This window comes from Aspergillus eucalypticola, assembly GCF_003184535.1.
Source record: "Aspergillus eucalypticola CBS 122712 chromosome Unknown BO83scaffold_23, whole genome shotgun sequence".
Lineage (NCBI taxonomy): Eukaryota > Fungi > Ascomycota > Eurotiomycetes > Eurotiales > Aspergillaceae > Aspergillus > Aspergillus eucalypticola.
The window spans coordinates 100,373-122,175 of record NW_020290297.1 but is presented as its reverse complement, the minus strand read 5'-3'; the positions used below and the strand labels follow the sequence as shown (position 1 = coordinate 122,175).

The 21,803-nt window shown below is 47.1% G+C and overlaps 8 protein-coding genes across 8 annotated transcripts; 4 read left to right on the top strand and 4 right to left on the bottom strand.

Moving 5' to 3' along the window:
* The first annotated feature begins 2,126 nt into the window (after positions 1-2,126).
* On the top strand, positions 2,127-3,061 carry BO83DRAFT_366374 (Isochorismatase hydrolase). Its single transcript, XM_025529706.1, has 2 exons — positions 2,127-2,598; positions 2,661-3,061. Exons 1-2 carry the CDS (start codon positions 2,310-2,312, stop codon positions 2,945-2,947), a joined length of 576 nt encoding a protein of 191 aa, XP_025385216.1. The 5' UTR covers positions 2,127-2,309; the 3' UTR covers positions 2,948-3,061.
* Positions 3,062-3,709: 648 nt separating this feature from the next.
* Positions 3,710-5,442, bottom strand: BO83DRAFT_391383 (ankyrin repeat domain-containing protein; the record flags this gene model as incomplete). Its single annotated transcript, XM_025532899.1, has 2 exons — positions 3,710-5,011; positions 5,062-5,442. The coding sequence occupies 2 exons, from the start codon at positions 5,440-5,442 to the stop codon at positions 3,710-3,712; spliced, it is 1,683 nt and encodes a 560-aa protein (XP_025385215.1).
* Positions 5,443-7,938: 2,496 nt separating this feature from the next.
* On the top strand, positions 7,939-9,663 carry BO83DRAFT_319146 (putative tannase; the record flags this gene model as incomplete). Its single annotated transcript, XM_025527764.1, has 1 exon — positions 7,939-9,663. The coding sequence occupies one exon, from the start codon at positions 7,939-7,941 to the stop codon at positions 9,661-9,663; it is 1,725 nt and encodes a 574-aa protein (XP_025385214.1).
* Positions 9,664-10,058: 395 nt separating this feature from the next.
* Positions 10,059-11,679, bottom strand: BO83DRAFT_451294 (FAD-binding oxidoreductase; the record flags this gene model as incomplete). The annotated part of the gene is made up of 2 exons (XM_025536833.1): positions 10,059-11,164; positions 11,232-11,679. 2 exons carry the CDS (start codon positions 11,677-11,679, stop codon positions 10,059-10,061), a joined length of 1,554 nt encoding a protein of 517 aa, XP_025385213.1.
* Positions 11,680-12,449: 770 nt separating this feature from the next.
* On the bottom strand, positions 12,450-13,371 carry BO83DRAFT_391379 (uncharacterized protein; the record flags this gene model as incomplete). The annotated part of the gene is made up of 3 exons (XM_025532898.1): positions 12,450-12,722; positions 12,773-13,004; positions 13,298-13,371. 3 exons carry the CDS (start codon positions 13,369-13,371, stop codon positions 12,450-12,452), a joined length of 579 nt encoding a protein of 192 aa, XP_025385212.1.
* A 2,629-nt stretch (positions 13,372-16,000) lies between these two features.
* On the top strand, positions 16,001-16,487 carry BO83DRAFT_451288 (uncharacterized protein). Its single transcript, XM_025536832.1, has 2 exons — positions 16,001-16,116; positions 16,176-16,487. The coding sequence occupies exon 2, from the start codon at positions 16,197-16,199 to the stop codon at positions 16,461-16,463; it is 267 nt and encodes an 88-aa protein (XP_025385211.1). The 5' UTR covers positions 16,001-16,116; positions 16,176-16,196; the 3' UTR covers positions 16,464-16,487.
* A 633-nt stretch (positions 16,488-17,120) lies between these two features.
* On the top strand, positions 17,121-17,870 carry BO83DRAFT_419354 (GNAT family N-acetyltransferase; the record flags this gene model as incomplete). Its single annotated transcript, XM_025534879.1, has 2 exons — positions 17,121-17,532; positions 17,608-17,870. 2 exons carry the CDS (start codon positions 17,121-17,123, stop codon positions 17,868-17,870), a joined length of 675 nt encoding a protein of 224 aa, XP_025385210.1.
* Positions 17,871-21,246: 3,376 nt separating this feature from the next.
* Positions 21,247-21,769, bottom strand: BO83DRAFT_319306 (beta-ketoacyl synthase; the record flags this gene model as incomplete). Its single annotated transcript, XM_025527771.1, has 2 exons — positions 21,247-21,481; positions 21,624-21,769. Coding segments are annotated over 2 exons (381 nt in total), but the record flags the coding sequence as incomplete, so codon positions are not given.
* Between the last annotated feature and the right edge of the window lie 34 nt (positions 21,770-21,803).

Genomic DNA, 21,803 nt, shown 5'->3' with positions numbered 1-21,803 from the left:
GACAACCTCCAAAACAAGTCTGCAAATAAGAGGCAATGCTCTATGATCATTATTATGCAATGACTTGTCTTCTAAAACAAACCTACAACGTGGCCAAGTGATATTTTAGGGAATTACTAAATTCTCTTCGCGGGCTTTCGCTTTCAAGGGAGGTGGACGAATAATCCACACAATGTGCTATTATCATGATGGTATGATATTCCCAGGCTTTTTTTTTTGATACACAGTACTTCAAACCTTACTAGAATCCCATCAAATCACTAAACCTTATCTGCAGATCCTTGCTTATTCAGTAGATTAAAAAGTTAGATTCATACCTCAAACGAGAAGCTAAAGACTAGGGTCATAACTATATAACGAGGATTGAAGTTCACATAGACAGGTCTTTAAATCCAAGGGTTGCTGATCTTCCCTACATCACACGATTTCATTCGCAGGTCCTTATGCCGACGAGAGATGATTTGCACTGATTCAATTTGGCATATTGGATCCCGAGGAAAGGCTTCGGGTGGCAATAACATGGACTACATCATTCACCATGTTCACTTTATGATCTCCAGCGCTTGGACCCTCGTAGGGACAATGAGATGATTTCGTGGGGTGTGAAGGCGTAGCAAAATACTTCGGGGAGTATGACAGGATTCTTAACTTCACCACTGCCGTGGGACGCTTAACTCTGCCAACCCACACTAATCATGTTGCAAGATATGTCTATCTGTCTCCAGTTTTTGAAAAGCCTCACTCATATCATCAATCTGACCCGAAAGCGATAGTACCTCTGACATATGCGGAAAGACTGTTCCAATGGATACCACTGATGATCTTTTGCACTCCGTCAGAGTGCATTGAGGGAAAATGTCCTGTTGTTCTCTTTCCTCCAGACTTGTCGACACCAACTTTATTGTCTGCAAAACTTTGGCGCAATCGCGAAAGGAACGTTGGAGTTGAATCTTGTCAACCCAGTTGGACAACGCAGAATGATTTTACCTGTACCTATATACTGAACAACTCTATGTCCCTACTCTGCAAGGATGCGATAGTGACCGTGATATATTCGCCATAGGTGGACCAATACAGCCCACTAAGGATCTGCCAAGTATGAAAATGAGCTACTATCCTTAGTTTCAATAGTACTAACTACACTCCTCCCTGTGAGTCGCTCATACTATTCAATATTGGCGGAGGTTGTAAAGGTATACCGTTCAACTATGAATGGAAATCGCATATCGCGGAGGCAAGTCTACCTATATCCTTGCTATGTGCTCCGAACCAACGGGGCATATACAGCCCGGTACAGCATCTGTTTTGGATCCAAATGAACTACTACTTAATCCAGTTATCAACAGTCCCATGGGAGTCTTCCTTCCGTACAACCAGCCGGAATTGCCGAATATCCCAAGCTCCCACGGATGAGGCAGATCGCCACTTGGGCTGATATATTTCCCGCAAACTAATGATCTACATTGCTTTTTCCCACCCACGACTACAAGTCTCGAACTGATGGTCTTTGAGTTCACGATGATGTCGAGCGAAAGAAACACAGTACATTATCAAGCAGACGTGGCAGGAGGTTTTAGTTTCTCGCAATGTTATGCAGTCGGACCACATTAATTACTCTGGTTATCCGATACAAGCATGATACTGCACTTCGGGTTACTTTATGGCTGGGGCGGACGGGAATATATCTTATAGTCACCTTTCCTGGGAGCTGCAGCCACATCGGCCATGGTTTCACAGGATGCCGGATGCAGGCCTGAGGCCACTAGGAACTTTCCGCGCAGATACTGTGTATGTGTCATCCGCATTTTGAACTAACCTGGAGATACAGAGTCGGAGCTTATACAAAGATGACAGTAAGCCATACATCGTCTTAATATGGTTTGAGTAATGGATAAATCAGAATATGCTGGCGGGGTTATTAACCTCGCGATGGGCGATCCTTATAGCCAAGCTTATAGAGAGGTAACTATAAAGTACTAAGAACATTGCTTTACCTGTTAACTATTACTGATCCTCGGTATTAGATACTTCTAGGTACTTTCTAGCCTGCGGCAGGCGGACATGATTCCCGCCACTAGGCACTAGCAGCTGATGCCCCGCTGTTTCCCAAACCAGATAAAGGAGGGGTCAGTTGCCAGTTAGCCCAACACGTGCAGGAGCTTCAGGAGCAACAAAGCTCGCCGGAATTTGTTCCTTTCTTTAAATTCTTAAGCTTTCAACTTTTGATTCATTTTTTCCAGTCCCATCAATCTCCACGTTGTTATTCCCTGTCACTTTCTCAGCAAAGCACTAATATACCCATTGAAAAAATGCCTCGAACTGCTATATTCGTTATCGACATTCAGAACCATATCGCCGTTGATCCTACCTCTCGCGTCCCCCAAGCGGATCGCGTCATCAAAGCCTCTGAAGCGATCTTACAGACGGCTCGTTCCATCAAAGACTCCAATGAAAAGAGCAACAGTCCACTCATCGTCTTCATTCAGCACGAAGAGTCCGCGAATGACGGAGCCCTTGTAAAGGGGACTGAGCCCTGGGGGCTCGTCTTTCACCCCCGCGCGGATGTGGAGGGCGAAATTTTGGTTGCAAAGAGGACAGGTACAGTACCAATTATGCTCGATGCCAATGGGCATAGCTTAACGCATCTTTACATTCTACAGGGGACACATTCAAATCCAACCGCGACCTCGCGCAGAGGCTGCGCGACGCCAACGTCACCGAAATCGTCGCGTTCGGTCTGCAGAGCGATAAATGCGTTGAAGCAACATGTACCGGAGCACTGGCAGCTGGCTTCCACGTAACTGTGTTGGCTGGCGCACATTCTACCTACGATGCTGATGGAAAGACCGCCCAAGAAATCGAGCGTGAAGTTGAACTTCGCCTCTCGACACGCGGCGCTCGCGTTGTCCGGTGGGAGAAATGGGTGGAAAAGCAACAGGTTGCCTGATTCGCACTCTTGTTGTTTTCGGTCTAGTTTATTTTTGTACATGTTATAATTGCCAGGAACTTTGTCTGAAATGCGGGCTTCATCGAGATACACCATAATTCACATTATCATCACCATTTCCTTTCCTGCATATCGAGCTCAGAGCAGAACACGTACGCCACAGGGGCAGCCAAGCTGAACAGGCCAAGTTGGAAGATCGGAGTATAGTTGCGCTTGGCGGGACTAAAACGAAGCATGTTGGAGGGGCAAGTAGGGTCTGGGCTCGGGATGCATGTCTGGGCGGGGAGACGCTATAGGCTCGCCCCACTTGTGCCCAGCTGATGTTCACCGATAGTCCAAAATAGTGTACACCTGCGATCAGCCGATCCATCGGCAAACGGACATCGCAGTACCCGACATGAGGTGGTCATGTCACCTGGTGGCTACGTAGAAGGACGAACAGGAAGATCAGGAAAATCGGGCAACGGTCATATCCTGAGGCATCTATTCCTCCACTGCTCAAAATTATCTCGAAACCACTAATCACTGAGTACAGAGCCTCCACTCTTTGGCTGCTATATAGCAGTGAAATACCTATTCTTTCAGGTCCCGGTGTACGCTAATGTTAGAACTAGATATGGTATTTCAAACATTATATGATTAGACATTAGTGTGCACTTCGAAGCCTGCGTGTTATCATTTTAGTGCATAAAACTGTAGCATACGTACAATGGTAGGCCGGGAAATGCACAGACCCGAAGAACCTCCAAATGAAAGTCGCATTCAAACTGCTGCAAACAATTGTATGGATAACCCAAAGTACTTGTTAACTTTGTCCGTAAACGCTTTGCAATCATCACAAGGAGCTTTATTGACCAATATGGCTGCTTTTGTTAATGTAGCCGGTAGCGGTGGTGCCTCAGCCATCCTGATCAGGTCTCGATGTCTCCATCGTCGCGTATCTAGTATCTCCAGTTTGCATTCTAGCTCCTGTAATGATCGCGCCCGAGGACTATCGATCACCCGGTTGAGTATCGCTTCAACGGCCCTGAGATTTGCCTCCAGTTCCTGAATCTCATCGTCTTTTCTGACAAGTTCTTCCGATTTATACAAGAGCTCGTACTTTAAGTCCTGCTTGGTTTTCCGGAGATGAGTCACTTCCCGTCCTATCTCGGTGCTTGAATAGAACCTTTCAATTTCATCTTCTGTCCTCTCATATTCTTCTCTTAGATTCGGATCCGGCAAGAGATCGCGTGGAAGGAAAGCATGGCGATCAATGAAATATGCTATCAGTTGCTTTTCTGCGTGGTAGACAATATCCTCATCATGGATATGGGAAGGAAAATGATGACCCACTGTTTTGGCAATGTAAAAGACATCATCTGCCCAATGGCGACCCTCAACACTGAGGGGTTGCCCAGGAACTGTTGTCACTCGGCTGATAGCAGCAACAGACGGAAATTTTCCGCCTCTTTCTAGTCGCGCCACTGTCTCTCCAACTCCTGATATTGGATGCTTCCCGATTGGCTTGGGCTCTTCCGTACTGGAAGATGTGCGACTATAGGACTGAGACAACGATACAGTGGGTGGTTCTCCAAAAGCGGTCTTTGACATTCGTCTCTCTGCGCTAAGAAGGCGAACAATTTCCCGGCGATCAAGGGCCGCTTTGGGACTGTCCTCGAAATAGTCATCAGTACGATCGTTTCTTTCCTCTTGAAGTTCGTCATGCTCCTGCGCAAAATAAACTGCCAGTCGATTTTTGACATCCCGGATATTGGTGTCCGCGCCGTGCTGTAGGAGTACTTTTACATTGTTAACCCGCCCAAAGAGCGCTGCCTCCATTAGAGCGCTCCTTCCGCCATTATCAACAGCATTCACATCCGCTCCATGTTCGATGAGAAGCGACAGCATCTCCGGGATACTCTCAGCTGCTGCGCGGATGAGGGTTGTTTTACCGTTGAAGGGGAACCGCCCTCGAACAAACAGCCGAGCCTCAGCAGATGTCTCCAAATATTCTTGAACCGCTCTAGTGTGTCCAGCAATACAGTCGCGAATTGACTGGGTAATCCTTTTCTGCTGGAATGGCTGGACGTCACATCCTAGGTCAAGGGGAAATCTCCTAGGTCGACGGTGACTAGTTCCTTTGCATCTTCCGGGATATTCATAGATATTTCTTCATCGTCTGCTGCGGCGGTAGTAGCCTTAGCTAGATCAGCTGCCAGCTGATCAATATCGCCATCATCATCGTCCTCAATATTGCTGTCATCCGAAATACAGATATTGACGTATCGACCACGTTCCTTGTTGATTTCATAGGCTACCTCACCTTTATCATTCATGGGGAAGCAGCAAAAATATGTCTCGCTTGTTTCGCAATGAGATTTTCTGAGATCGTTTGCCTGCCAATCCAACGAGTTGACCCGATGGCGATGAAGTGCTTCGCAAAACGGACATCGTACGTAGTAGCAGGTTGCGTTCCACCATATCACGTCAGCTTTAGGGAAACGTCTATCCATTGTGAGAATATGCTATTTTGTCGTAAACCGAGTCGACGAAGGTGTTTGGGGAGGCAGCCTGTTGGATCGCACGAGCAAGGATTGATTGGAGGGACCAAAGTCGTGGTTTGAGTGAAGATATGTCAATACACCTGTCGCAGATGTCACAGAGACCTTCTATGTCAAGGATGACTTGAAAGCATTTAAGCGGGGAAATAGCAATTTCTCCTGACTAGAAGATATAATACATCACCACTGCGTGATTGTGTAAGATACTATATTACCATACGGTACATAAAACCAGACAAAATAATCCTGGATAAGTTTGGATTCCTTCATCTGTCCACACATCGAAGTTGTGCGGAATCTCGTCCCTTCCAATAGTCAAATTGAGTCCTAGAAAGCATAGGGACTGTCTTCATCAATAACAAGAAGGCCACCTCCAACCACTTCGATGCTGCAATGAAGTTAGACGATGAGTTCAGTGCGGCTCTGTTATGTTCACTTTGCTAACCTTCTGATGCAACTCTTTAGAACCGCTGTTCAACCAAAGTTTCTGGAGTGACCCTTGAGGCAACCGAGCAATAACAAAAGGACAGCCCTTCGAAATCATGCATCATAGTTCGGGTTTCGTGTCTGGCATAAGCGGATGATATGTCCACAAAAGAATTCCGCAATGATGAGACGGAAGAAACGTATAACATGCGACATTGGGCCCGGAGACGGATGCCGGGACCTAGCCAACAACTGGGCATAAGCAAAATTCAACATAAGGACCTACTAATTGTCGGAGGTTTCTCGATGAAATCGATACGAGGAAAACCTTTTGATTGGCAGAGGCATTGCTTCATCGTCATGCTCTGACATGTTATCCAAGAATTGTTTACGATGTGGTAATTTGGTGCTGTCACAATGCAGCCAATCTCTCGCGGTGCTTTTCACCGGAGTTCGAGATGTATGCTTGTAGACTTCCCCCCTGCAAGATCCTCAATGATCTCAAGCAAGGCAAAGAAGATACAAAAAGGAGAGTAGAGTTACCCTGCTAGTGATCAGTCTTTCCTCAGTGTAGACAATAATGGCCGATAGTGGATTAGAATGCTCAGGGGTAAGCGACATGGTCCGGGTACATGCATATATGTCTATCAGAGGTTGCAAGGGATTAATTCTCTGGTGAAGAAGAGCTACACGTCACTTCCACTAAATACTGGTCTGGAACTTGTGACTTTGGGAGTGGAGTCTATACGTAAGACTGAATTGATGGGAGACGAGACCCGTGGGGAACCACCAGACTATGCAGCCAATTACGTGTCTCGAACCTGACACCTGTGACTGCAATTATCTCTCAACAAGATAGATACTGTGCGCAGACCAAGCACAGGACGTTGTTGAGGCCTTGGGAGCTCCTCTCCGGAAGACGTCTTATCCGGCCTGCGAATCACAACATCACAACAGTGACGGGGTCCAAGCCCAGCAACTTCCCCCGCCTTTTCCCCACAAACTCCCAATCTCCGCGTCTCCACAAAAACACGTTGGAAAAGCTGGGGATAGATCAAGCACGGTGGGTAGTCCGAACTCCCTAAATTACCATCTAAGTGACTTAGACACTGCTGGCATTTCATGTGTGCAGCCAGAGAAGGGTACCTCTCCAAGTAATGCGGAGTAGGACATCCCCCCGAAAATAAGGGTGCTATGACCTCGGTCCTTCATTTCGGCTGTGGGGAGCTTCACGAACATCACTGCTCTCTCCTTAATAGCTAGCTGTGAGCCAATAATTTAGCTTTTGCCGAAAGCTTCGCGTCACTTGAGAGCGGATGACGCGGGCGTGTTGCAGCATACGGCATGATGGTTGGTCAGCGTGCATTTTATCGTGCTTTGAACAGAGCTCCCGAAAAAGCTTGTTCGGCCGATTTTGCTTCCTACGTATACACCGGAGAATTACTCTAACAATGCTGGCCAGCACCGATGATATATTTTTCGTTCCTTCTCGCTGACGTGATGGATTATCACATGTGTCTGCCCTTTCAAAGCCATTCGTTGGATGTCAAACCCAGCAAACACCAGTACCAAGATCGCTGGACGAACATTTTCCTGTAAGAGATGATGGGGCGGTCGCAACCGATCAAAACCATAAGGGAATATTCCCTGCTCGGTCATGTACACCCTTTGTGGACATGTACTCCGGCAATCCCCCGCAGCAGTGTGGAAATGTGCGGGGATCGAGTCTGCCGGGAATCGGCACTCAGAGGACCGGTCGACTCACATAACCACAAGCGGTATCGTGAAGATGATCCCCATAATTTCCCCACAAACTCAATTAATTCAAGGGCACATCCGGATGACCGATGACGACGTTTTGTTTGCGACTCCCGTCGCCGGAAGACCGCTCGACTCATTAGGTGTCGGGATCTGCGATATAAAATAAGGGACGCATGTGTCCTTCTGTGGGTCAAGCAGACAGATCCAGTTCTCATTTTTCTTTTCATCTCTCGCCAGCAGATTCTGGCTACTGTTGACAGGATGCGCTCACCCGCTTGGGCTTCCATAGCCATCACAGCCCTTGCGGCATTGGCAAATGCTGGAACTCCTTCCACGTTGGCGGAGCTTTGCACTGATTCCATCGTGAAGGCAGCTCTACCACCTTCTGAATTCATCCAAGGCATAACAATTGACTCGGACTCTGTGACGACCGAAGTCGTAACGAACAGCAGTTTCTCCAGCGAATTTTACCCAAGCGCCACGATTGACTATTGCAACGTCACATTCGCCTACTCCCACGATGGCATTGACGGTGACCAAGTTATTTTGGAAATCTGGCTCCCCGCACCCACAGATTTCAAAAACCGCTGGCTCTCCACTGGCGGAGGTGGCTATGCCATCAACTCCGGAGACCAATCGTTGCCAGGTGGTGTCATGTATGGGGCCGCGTCAGGTATGACAGATGGCGGTTTTGGAGGATTCTCAAACAATGCGGACACGGCTATGCTGTTGGCGAATGGCACACTCGACTACGAGACGCTTTACATGTTTGCATACAAGGCGCATCGGGAGCTTAGCTTGCTTGGAAAGGCCCTGACCCGCAATGTTTACGGGATGAGCGACAGCGATAAGCTGTATGCGTATTATCAAGGCTGCTCTGAAGGAGGCCGCGAAGGTTGGAGTCAAGTGCAGCGATTCGGCGATGAATGGGATGGAGCCATCATTGGCGCTCCAGCAATCCGCTGGTCCTTCCAACAGACTCAACATCTCTATTCCAACATCGTCGAGAAGACACTGGATTACTACCCACCCCCCTGTGAGCTGGACAAGATCGTCAACGAGACCATCGCTGCCTGTGATGCCATGGACGGAAAGGTAGATTGGGTGGTTGCACGGACCGATCTCTGCTTGCTTGACTTTGACATTAGCACAATCGAGGGTAAGCCCTACTCGTGCGCTGCATCCAGCGGCACCCCTGCACAGAATGGCACGGTCTCTGCCAAGGGTATCGAAGTCGCGAAAACCATCATCAATGGATTGCATGACTCCCAAGGTCGCCGTGTCTACTTTTCCTACCAGCCTACAGCCGCCTTCGATGATGCCGAGACGCAGTACAACTCCACAACAGGCCAATGGGGACTCGATATCGATCAGCTTGGAGGCGAATACATTGCTCTCTTAGTAGAAAAGAATGGCACTACACTGGACAGCCTGGATGGAGTTACCTATGACACGCTCAAGGACTGGATGATCTCCGGCTTGCAGGAATACTACAGCACCTTGCAGACCACATGGCCGGACCTCACGCCCTTCCACAATGCTGGAGGTAAAGTCATCCATTTTCATGGTGATGCCGACTACAGTATTCCCACCGCCGCATCCATCCGCTATTGGGAATCAGTACGCAGCATTATGTACCCCAATCAGGACTATAACTCCAGTGCTGAGGCGCTCAATGAGTGGTATCGCCTGTACACTATCCCAGGAGCGGGTCATTGTGCGACCAACGATGCTATGCCCAATGGCCCCTTCCCACAGACGAACATGGCTGTGATGATTGACTGGGTGGAGAACGGAGTAGTGCCTACAACGCTGAATGCGACCGTGCTCCAGGGAGAGAATGAAGGACAGAACCAGCAGCTCTGTGCTTGGCCACTGCGACCCTTGTGGACCAACAATGGCACCACCATGGAGTGCGTGTATAACCAGCGTTCAATTGACAGCTGGCATTATGAGTTGGATGCGGTTCCCATGCCTGTGTACTAGGGGCTGTTTATTCGAAGGGGGCCAGCTTGATTTGTACATAAGATCGGTTGTCAATATAGCCGGACTAAGTGGACGCTACATTTCGTTTCCCAAATACATATCTGAAGACTTGATCCTTTCCTCGTTGTTTTATTTGTCAAAGTCCGGGGTATGTAAACAGTGTAGTCAACAACCTTTGGCCGGGACTGCAAGTACTTTCTACCTGCGGGAAGTAAGTTTCCATCTCAGGACGTATATGCGTTGAGTACTTACCATACCCATCTTGATTCTCATATCCAAAAGCATGACAGACCAGTCGCATATCAATCACACCCGGCTCATGCTAGATCACAAAGCAGAGAGCTTATCATACTATAATACTGCGATATACTGAAGAAAAGGAGATTCATATAAAGTCATTGGTAGTATGAAATATATGGAAACTGAAAATACGGGTCACCCCCCATCCAATAATGATCCATCAACTTGAACCCCCCAGGTACTGCCCTTTGAAACATCCCACTCGGATCATACTTCCGACTAACCTCCTGAAGCCGTTGCTTATTTCGAGGCCCGTAAGATCCAATTGGATCTTGAAAGTCAGATGAATAGTTCATCAGTTTAAAACGAGACCCCGTCCCACGCGAAACAGCCTTGTCCTCAATCCTCCCTAGCAACAACTTCATTGAATCCAGTACCACTCCATCTTGCTCCTTATTATCCCAATATGCCAGCAGCAATATCCCTATCAACGGCCCATCCCCCCGATGCAACCCCAAGACATTCCCTCCCAATTCCTTCGACTTTCTCATCAACGACACAGGATACGGCTGGAACGACATCGACAGCCGCAGTCCCTTCGTGAACCTCACCGGATCCACCACCTCAAAGAACTCACGAAATATCTTCAACAGTGTGTCCTCATCTGCCTTCACTGTCGTGTTCATATACGCACACCTCGTCTGCCTCCGATCCCTTTTCTTCACATCTGGTTTCTGACTCCAACTCTCCATCTCCACACCAGGACCCGGACTCTGACGCTGCTGCACAGACGCCACAGCTTCCGGAACCGATACCATCCCCACGCTCCGCAACTCTTGCACCTCATACGACATTTCCATGAACGGTCGGAGGGCTTTTGGAAGCGCTCTAGCACGAGTATAGTACAATTTATTCTCACACAGATATCCCCATTCACGTTGATACACTATGGTCGCTCGCAGATACATATCGCTCATATGCTGCGACGTGTGTAGGACCTTCATCAACGCTTTAATCTGAAGTGGGAACCCGCAGCACTCATACCACAGGCTCCCTCCAAATAAAGAGCCCTGAGGAAATGTCCGCATATCATACCGAGTGACGATTCCAAAGTTGTTGCCTCCGCCGCGTAGAGCCTCCCAGAGATCGGAATTGGTTTTCGGATTGGCATTCACAATTGTCCCGTTGGCGAGCACAACTTGGAAATTGACGACATTGTCGCAGACGAAGCCTTCGCGGGATGAGAAGAGTGATAATCCACCTGGTCGGAGTTAGTCGCCATCATTATTGATGAAGGAAAGAGAAGAGAGGAGACAAGAAAGACTTACCACCTAACGCAACACCCCCAATCCCACTCTCCGTCGAAAGCGGTCCCGCAACCGCTAACCCATGGCTCGCTAGGAAATTATATACATTTCCCCATCGCTCCCCGGCCTTGATCCTTACAACTTCTCCCCGAAGCTCAATTCCCTGGAGTAATTTCAGATCGACCATGATCCCGTTATCGAGATTCGCACATGCGTGTGTTGTCTGTTGACCTCCACTCCGTACTGCGAACCTGATTTCCTCTCGATCAGTGAAAGGCTTGACGATGCTCAGGAAGCGCGATACGTCTGTGGTGTTTCGCGGACAGAAGATGCATCCTGGTTCAAATTCGCTCTCTGTAGCTGAGCTGTGGGAGTCATTGAGTTTCTCGTAGGCAGATTGGCCGGGCGCGAGGACGAACTTTTCGGAGAATATATCCTTTAGGGCTGTTTTCAAAAGAAACACTGTCATTCTTGCTGTCCTTGGTTGATTGAATCGAACGATAGGATTGGTAGATCGGGAAGAGTGGGCGTTAATGGTCTAATGCATCGGTTTGCTGCTGTGTAACAACCATTTTTGGGAGTTGAATGGGACTGTGGCTGGCTATATATTCAGCTATCAGTTTGAGGGGCGATCTTGCATATACTACAGAGGGAAGAAGCCTTAACTTGTTAGGGTGTCCCCTATTGTTGGTGAGACTTGACCTCATGAAATAAATTGAATAGTGATCGGGTGGCCAAGTACAACTCAGAGCGTATATCTCGTGTTGTACGCAGCCCATGCTGTCGGATATCCTCTGGGAACGGCCCGAATATCAAGACAAAGACGTGCCGTCAAGGTCTATATATTACCCAATGTTAAAAACATCGCTATGTCAGATGACTCATTTGATCTACAATGCGCCGAATACTTTGAACTCTCTATATATTGTATTCCTTTATCTCCGCTAATTCTTACGCTAATTTCCGCCCCTTGCTTTGCCCTGCGGGTTTAACGGATCTATCCGTCACTCACCATTTATTGTGCGCTTCGTTGCCAAATTGAGCTTGAACTTTGGTAAGGCATTACATCGATCGAGAATGTAGCAGTGAGATGGAAAGAACAGCAGCCACCATGTCTTCAATCAGGGTGATAGTTCCCGATCCAGTGATAAAGACAGCTGTTCGATTAATACTTTGGCTGGAATCCAGGTAGTAATCCAACATGGTAAGGGTATTGCGAAATCTATCACGACCATAGTCTCATATCAGAGACTGTGTTGATGCTGTATGGGCCGTATCTATGTAGGATAGCGAATGAGCTTGGCGTCGTCTACCCACGCTGTGATACTTGTCCAACTGTTCCCCCTCGAACTGAAGACCAACCGCAGCCGAAACACCGGTCTGAAACGACTGTTTGGCCGAAGCCCAAAGGACAAAGCCGGGATCACCGGGCATGAGACAAAGTTTTTCGACGTCCACTCCGACACTCTTGCGGCGGTAAGCCAGGAACGCCTCATAGTTGGTCATGTGCCGCTAGCAAAACGTCAGTGTATCGATCAATGAACGAGCCTATCTTCACATACGGATTTCTGTGCTGTTGACAGGCCATGGTAGCGGCGGTGTGTAGCCACCGTTTGCGCGAAGGCCTTCCCAAGGTGCACTACACACTTATTCACAGCACGAAGGACTTCTCCGTTAAAGTCAACGGAAGCTTCGTTATCCTCGTCTGCTGCCTTATGGAAGAAGTAACCACGGTACCAATCCAGGAGCTCTACGAGTTCGGCAGCGTGTCCTCTGAAATAAATGTCAATGGACCTGGATAAATATAGAAGCCATAGAATAAAGAAGTCGGAGTCGATTAGATGTCTCAGCTGGCATACTATATTACTTAATGACTCCGAATGCCCCCCGTTCGTAAAGTCTTATGACTTATCAAGAAAAAAGGATTGGCCTGGTTAGTCGCTTGCTCGGGCCTTATCCCAGTACACACATTTGCTTGTACATCGAGCAACATCTAGTTAGCAGTATTAACTGTCCGCTCTACAAATTTTCGGCGAGGGCGACGGATAATAAATGGACGTTCCGGTAGTACTGCTGCAGGTATAAACCTGCCGGAAATAACCATGTAGATCATGATAAGTAACATATGCTTGTCCCAGTTCTCGTTAAGAGCATTGACCATTTCAAGTCTTTCCTAGTGGTCGAGCTCCGAGTAAAGCATCATACAGTCGAAGCCTGCAGATGTAAGCTCGCATACACATAAATTTTCTCAGCTGTAATGAGCGGAAGGTAGAAGTCTTGTCGAAGCTAGCAATTAACCGCGAGGTGGGGTTCCGTAAGCAGTACGTTTCCTTAAGAACCGCGGCGTCATGTTGTCCAGCCAATCCGATAGGCGGGCATTACAGCACAGCAGAGTTAAATATACTGTATGCCTGTTCGTGTTGGAGGCTAGGTCAGTGTGAGATGGTTTACTCAAGGATGGAGCTGTTCATCCAAAGCGTTGGGAGTATATTTTCTGGCGATAAGGTATCTTAGAAACGAGTACTCTCTCAACGATAATAGATGAAGACATGTACCCAAGTAGCTTTTGGATTCGCCTGAGTAACCGGGTACTCTGTCACCTTTTGAGGATAATCAATGTAAGCTTCCCTCTCAACTGCACATCCTTCTTTCGAAGGATATAACAACACGTTATGGCGGTGTGCAAAGCGTGCCGCGGAGCCAAGTTTTGATACATATTGTTAATGTTTCCGTATTTGCTCAGAGTGTATACATATGCAAACATTTGCCTAGGCGCATACCGCGGTAGATTGATCTATGCTGCGGTCGGGTACAGCTAGAGCCATGGCCCTGCGGATCATTAAACGCTCTGGCAGGTGTCGCATGAGGGTTGCACTCTGAGTAGAATAAATAGTCTGTGGCAGGATCGAGTGACAGAAAGAGTCGGTTGGAAGGATAAGAATCTCGACGTTGACATGTCTTAGCTATAAAGATCGAAGATGTTGTCTCTTATGGAGTAGTTGTTGAGGGTTTCCTCTATATAGGCTTGCTGTGTCAACAAATGTTTCTATGAGACCCCAGGATGGTGAGGTGTGTAGTTGTTGTCTGGCTCGTTTATTTGTATCATCGAAGTTAACGATCAAGCCCGTTATATCTATATTAATCCTTCTTGTGACTGGAGCAGAAGTAGAGAGAAAGTTATTCTCTAAGGGCTGGGTATATCTAAGCTTGCAATACCATTGGAAGTCTGCGTTGACTTGTAGACATATCCCATTGGTTCAGTAGGTTGTCCTGTTTATATAGGGCTCTAGTCATCCCATGTAGGCTAAGAAGTCAATGTCAAGATAAATACTATCAATGAAGAGAGCGCGCATAGATAAGGAAGATGGGGCTGGAAGGCCACTTATATAGTTCTTCGTTCTTCAGAAGGTGCTCTTCACTTGAAAGCAGTAATTCCTTGTTACCTTGAATACTATCTCGTTCACCACTTTGAAGTCTCTGTGAAGACCGGGGGAAGGGAAACCAGCCTATGGTCCTACGATGCGTTGACTGGTATGTAATGGTGAATCTTCAAACTGATGAATAGTTGAAGTGAAAACGGCAGTGTATTGACTTCTACAATAAAGCTCAGTGGACGTTAATAAGCCCTCCTTTCCCCCCTAGGGCCATTAGCTCTTGGGTGGAGCCTGAAACCGACATGTATTACTGCCTGAGGCAACTATGAACTCCGCCCGAAAGGGGTCAGTAAGCTGGGGACACCAAACATGCACTCTCTACGAAACGATGATTTAATGCTAGCTTGGGAATTGTATTTGCCCGATGGCAGTTCATCATCATAGTCGGGTCTGATGGTACAAGTGCTATTGGCCCATTGAGCGTCTTGCTGCAACGGCCTGTCGTAACAGGTTGCCTTACAGATGGGTTCGGGCCGGCGATAGCCACTCGCGGAGTTTCCCCTATTTCCTTGCAAACCTTGGCTAACAGTCTGTTGGTAATTGTATTGTCCCTCTCAGCTGGGCTGTCAAGACCAGTTCCTGCAAATTGTAACATAATAAGCAACGATGGGGGGCCTGATTATGATAAGGATGAACCCTGCATAGGGGTGCTCGCAGTTGCAGATGGTAGCACATAAACACCACTTTCATTGGCTCTTTGGGCATTTGTCAATGCTACTACGCTTATAGGGCTGGAATTGCTGACGGCAGGGACTAGACAGGTGCCTGACTCTGGTGCATTGAGGCTGTAGTGACTGCTGAGTGGTAGCACGGTCATGGTCACCAGCTTGAGATTTCAAATGAATGATGTTTTCGAACATGATAAATCTGGAAGGGAATGGTTGTATACTAAATCACTTGAGCCATCTGCCCATATAGTGTTGAACCATCAAATATGAGAACTTCTCTCCAATGTGCGTTTGAATACACTTAATGTCTTACTAGGTTACACTACAAAAAGAAATTATCCTCGTATTTCGAATGGACCCTGCATGATGGTCTGATGGGGTAACAATGTTCCCCTGTCCAGACACATCTAATAGGCGCTTAGTAAGAGTGTCAGGCGTCCAAATAGGCGTGCTACAATGTATCTATTGGCCCTTCTTTTTCAGTTACTTCTTTTTCAGTTACTTCATCAATATGGAAGCATACGGCTTGATGAAATTGAAGTCAAAGAGCTTTGGGGTATAAGAACGAGGACGAATCCCTCCCTATCCTGAGACTTCATCCCATTCTTCATCGAACATTATCTCGCTCTAGCTTTGATTATAATTCTACAAGACCCAATTCTCTTCAAACTCATACATCATCGTTATCATGGTCAAGACCGCCCTTCTCCCTCTCGCTCTCCTTGCTGCACTGGCTCCATTTGCCGCCGCAAGGGAACTGCAAGACTGGGCTTAACTATTGTGGATGGAACCTCTTAAACATTGGTAAGTGAATTTGCCTCCCCCATCCAGCCGTCGCGTCCCTAATAAGGTCCTCTTGATAGGCAAGTACGGGGCCCAGGTCAATGGCGCCCTCGATGCTGCCCACCAGCCCACCGACGATGCCCATATTCGTGAATCCCTCTTCCACTGCAACGGTGGCGATAATGGCGACATCTCTTTCATCACATACTGCGGTGGCGGCTGCAAGGATGGCGGCAAGGACTGCAGCGACTACTGCTAGAGATTTGGCTGTGGGTTGGTACCTGACTTCTGACTGGTGGTATCGATATGGATGCGGCCATTGTACTTTATTTCCTTCATCGTATTCAACATACGGTGTAGTGGAGTGAGTCTCTAGAAAGAAAATGCAACTTTTGGGGGCTAAGCTTGGGTGCTTCCTAACATAGATAAAATATACCACGCATGTTAGGAAGAAATTCACAGGTCCCTATAATACAAAGGAAACAGCGTTCAGTGGAGAAGTCGATGTATTTCAGCTGGAACAAGTACTGGATTTCCATCACGAGAAATGTTATGGTCGCGATAAGCAATTTAAGTCGGTCAGCAATATGATAGAATGGATAGTTGATCATGTTCTTTGATTTTGAGCTCAATCACAATCTTTCGATACCGTCTTACATTGGGTCTACCTACAACAACCAACAATCGAAAACAGGCAAAGTTCGGCGTTGTCAACAAATAATGTGTCGGGACCTGAGAACTCTGCCCCACCAGCCATGCCCTACTTGGTCCCCGACTTCGAATCATTAACTTTAGCCTCCGCCTCTGCGCTTCTCCCCGGCTCACCCGACGGAAATGTCTCATTGAGTCATTATTAGGCAAAAAGACTCCCCCGCACTCACATTGACTCACGTCGGCAATCCTCCTATGCTCCACTCCCCCAATACAAGCAAATAACCCCCTAGTTGTATAACTAGCCTCGTAACCCACCGAGCCAAGAATCATCCATACAAAACTTATCCAAATCAAATAATATCACTCTGAAAATGCCGTTCACAATCCGCTATGCCACCGAGCAAGATGCTCCCCACCTTGCCAACATCAACGTACTTAGCTTCAACCACCAGGCATCATGGTCCACACTGTTCCCAAACGTCGACGTTTCCGGAACTTTGCCACTGAAAACAGCCCGTTGTCTTGACAAGCTCAGAGCGCCGCAAGTGCATGTTGTGGTAGCCGTTGACGACGATTCAGGAAAAGTTATCGGGTACTCTCGATGGTCGTTTCCGAAGGATCACGAACCGAGCGTTGTCGAATTGTCCTCTGAGAGCTTAGATGCACTAGCGGCTCATGACGATGGGAAAGCGTATCCAGAAGGTCTCAATATGGAGGCTTATCAAGCATTCAAGGACCTCTTGGCTGATTTGCAACGGGCACATTTAGAGGAGGGCGATATCAGTATGCTTGATACCCGCTCTTATATTTCTCATTGCGGTACTTGAAAGATTGGCTGTATCCATGTACTGACTACAGCAGTGTTGGAATTCCTAGCTACTTTACCGGAAGCTCAAGGCAAGGGTGTTGGAACGGCATTGTTGAAATGGGGTATTGAGCGTGCTGATGCGAAAAATGCTCGAGTATATTTGGAGGCTACAAAGGATGGATATCCGCTCTATTGGAAGCATGGGTGGCGGGATTTGCAGGTGGTGGGGTTGGATTTCACGAAGTATGGTAGCACAGGGTCGCAGGAATGGGTTGCTATGCGGAGGGATAGGAGGAGGCCTGTTGCTGGATAAGATGTTTTTGTTCAAGCTTGTTCTTTGGTCTCTTTAGACTATTGATGATGAAAAATACTCAAGTAATAGATCTCAGGCATTGGAGATACATTAATGGATGATCAATGAAAATATGGAACTACTAGAAATAATTAATCTCAAATAACTAATCTCAACTCAACACCTATCGTATACGTTTACTGGTGACAGGCTCTGGGCTTCTTATCAGATAAACTCGTGCGGAGGACTGAGGAAGCCTATCAACTTGTAGTATACCAAAAGCAGGTACCGTGCTTCTTTGACTTAATATCTAGGGCCTCCCGAATTTCGTAAAGCCTGCGGTAACTCGATATATGAGTATGAGAGGAGAGAGGAGATAGGACCAGTATGAGTACAACTTCGACTTCGGCCCCATTATACTAGAACACTTAATATTTTGCATGGGTGCTACACGAACTCATATGGCGAGCTACGATTCTTTAGAGCTCGCATGCTACAGCCGTTCACTAATATATTGCATGGCATGTCTCTAGTTTTATTTCACTTCATCATCTCCAGTTCCTAGGGGGTGAATCCCATATTCACCATGGCAAAAGGCTTCAATTAGGACATTAAAAACCTGCCTTCCTCAGCTCATCACCATTCCCCGTTTCTTGATCTTTCTTCTTACAAATACGTCCTTTCTTTAGTCTCTCATATTCCTCTTTCGCCATCCACTCACAATCTATCTTGTTCTGATGATCAGTAAACTAGAGGTATTTCTTTTCTGGTTAGGTGTCCTTGCAATTCTATCGCTTCAGTGGTCGAAGGAGACGTATAGTCTGTGTCTACTACCAGACAATTTTATATATGGTATTCAATAATACTCTTTTATGTCATCTTGCTGCAGCTATATCTCGGTTTGGCAGTATGCGCTACGAAGAATGAGTACATCGGAGGAATGTAGAATCTGCATGCAGGAGGCCTAGGAAGTCGTCTTGTTTGGAAAAATACTCGAAAAGGCAACATACAACCATGTCACTTTCGATAGTTAAACAATCGCCGATAAAGAACGTCAGATCCTCTCAGAAGATGCCTCCCATGAGGCTATGCTCTAGCTGACCCGCAGATTACTGGAAAACATCTCGGAAAAAAAAAGGCATGGGAAAGTCCTGTAGAAGGCTTACCGTTCAACTCAAATGCGCCAAACCCAGCATACTCCGAGGCCTTGCCAGATTTGTTTATTTATACATTTAATTCATCTATATAATGATGTATCGATGCCGGAAAACAGACTGTATTTTTTCGGCCTATGCATTATTAAGTATCTAGCACTTATTACTCTCTCCTATAAGAAACGAGGAACTTGTTAATGACGGTAAGTCTTCTAAGAGCGCATACTTTGCATGGACTGATGGAGAAACAGTCATTCCTGCTTTATATGGTATGGCCGCAGTTCGAACACAGATTTATACTACAGTTTCCTGCCCAACTGTTGTGCAGAGGCCTATCCATAAGGAGGAGAACCGAAGTCTCTTCATCATGACATCTGTTGAAGTGGCGCACACTTTTCTGCATTGTTATGACTGGTGAACGAAAGATGAAGTAAACCATTTTCCACGCCTATGCTGTATGGAGCTACTCTGTATGTTTAAAGCTATGCTAAATTATCACAGCTACGCCGGCTTATCCGACAAGCCATCTTGGGGCCTGTATGTCATTTCAGTCAGCATATATTCTGCATATGCTAATAATATACAGTGGAGAGCCCGTCGAAAGCAAATACGGGATTCGAAGAGAAAATTGCAGGTGAAAAGTAAGTTAGATCTACGCATCAGTTTAGCATATGCTAACAGATACAGTGAGCTGAAGCATTGGGTTTTACATTTTGGATGGCAGCAGGCCCGCTACCTGCACGAGCCGAAGTATGTGTTTTTCATACGAATCACGATAATAGAACAAAGCCCTATACCAGATTTTCGTGTGCTTTGCACTGGGCTGATGCGAGCTTAATACGCTCAATCACAAGATTGACCAGATTACCAATGGTACCGGCCTTAGATATCGATGACGCTGAATTCAATATTGATGTTTCGGCGCAGCCATGTCCTTACTTCAATGGCCATCATTGATTCGACAGCCTTTCCAGAGGTTTCAACCTCATCCATGTTCTGGCTACCAGGAATAAGGAGGGCTAGAGCGCTAATGATTCGTTTCCTAATCAGCGTCACGTTCTCCTCATTATCCAAGAATGCCTCGATTTGCTTCGCACGGGACACGAGGCTTTCGAGCTGACTAGATGCTTCCGCCTCCAGGCTATCGCAGAGTGCTTCCTGATCATACTTCAGATATTTGGAATATCGGGCATCACCGTGAACCCAGTTCTGGAAGTGAGAACGCCCAGCATTTGCGGAGAGAGCGTGTCCTAGAATAACCCGGGTTGCAGCAGTTGTGGCGCCACTTGAAGTCGTTGACTTAGCCCCGGATATAGCTAGCTGAAGGCCATCAACGATCTCGCTTTCCTGCAAGAGATACATTGAAGATGACTGGAAAGCTCGAAGAAGTTTAGGATCACGGCTAACCAAGCCCACGTCCTCGACTACTCCCAGATCGATGACAGTGGACGGTAAGCCAAGCTGCTGTCTGTATAAGTTGAAGCCGTCTAAGAAGCTGCTGGCTGCAGCATAATTAGCCTGGCCGATATTGCCCCTAAGGCCACTGATCGAACTGAAAAGAACAAAGAAGTCCAACCTTGTGTCCTGAGTAGCGTGTTGCCAAGTCCCGTCTATTTTCGTTCTTAGGACCGACCTCCAGTCACTATAAGTCATTTGGTGAAATGAGTGATGCTTTGAAACGAGTTATCAGTGTGGAATCTCAAGTAGGAGTAGCAACCTTCGAAACTTACTCCAAGAGTCATCGATAGTTGCATCACCCCTGATAAGGGTCGTGGGCAGACCGAAACAGCCGAACGGACATCGTTCAAATTCCCAACATCGCCTTGGACACAGATGATATTGCAACCCAGGATTTCGAGTTCACTGATAAAGGTTTGATGTTCCGCAGAGTTACCGGCAGATGGAGATAGATAGATTATGTGGCGAGCGCCGCTCTCAGCCATCCATCCAAAGAGCACGTCCTATTCCTCCAAGACCACCGACAAGGAGATACGACATATCGGGAGAAAATGAAATTATCTTAGTGGTAGAGCAGGCGGTTAGTGCACTAGGATCCGAGGGCATCCTTACGAGAACCTTTCCCATATGGCTGCCGGTCTGCATATATCGGATAGCATCCAAGGCGTCAGAGGCTTCAGATATCGTGGTCGGGTTGAAAGGACCGATCTTGCCCTCCTCAAACCACGCTCTTGATTGGCCAAGTAGCCTGTTGATGTTTTAGAACACTAGACCCAGGCCAACCCTTAACCATGGGGGTTTGGAAACATACTCTGATATCCATTTGCGTCTTGATCAAAAGTTCGGCAGATACCACCTGGCGACAGCACATTGTTATCTGACAGAGTCCCTGTCATGGTTGGTGATGGACTCAAGTTGCTTCCAGCAATGATGGCACTGGAGCATTCCCCAGAGTATAGGGCCTGGCATGCTTGATGCAGTGCAACTAGAGACGACGAACACGCTGTTAAGACAGTCATACTGCCTTTGTTGTCAGCCTTGAATTCCTGGGAGCTAGTATTACAGCTGGATTTGAAACGTCGATATGATAATAAATACCGTTCTTTTAAAAAGTGGGAAAAGGAACCGTCCTGGGAATAACAGCTGGGATCAGCGTACTTACCTCGGGCCTCGAAAATCAAATTCATAAGAAATTCGATTCGCCAATACAAATTGACCAGTCGCAAAGGCGTGGATCCTTTTGATTTCCTGGAGGTCCTTGACTGAGGTTTCTAGCCAATCCTCGCCAAAGACGCCAACATAGCAGCCAGGCCCTTTGAAGATCCGGAAACGTTCTCCAAAA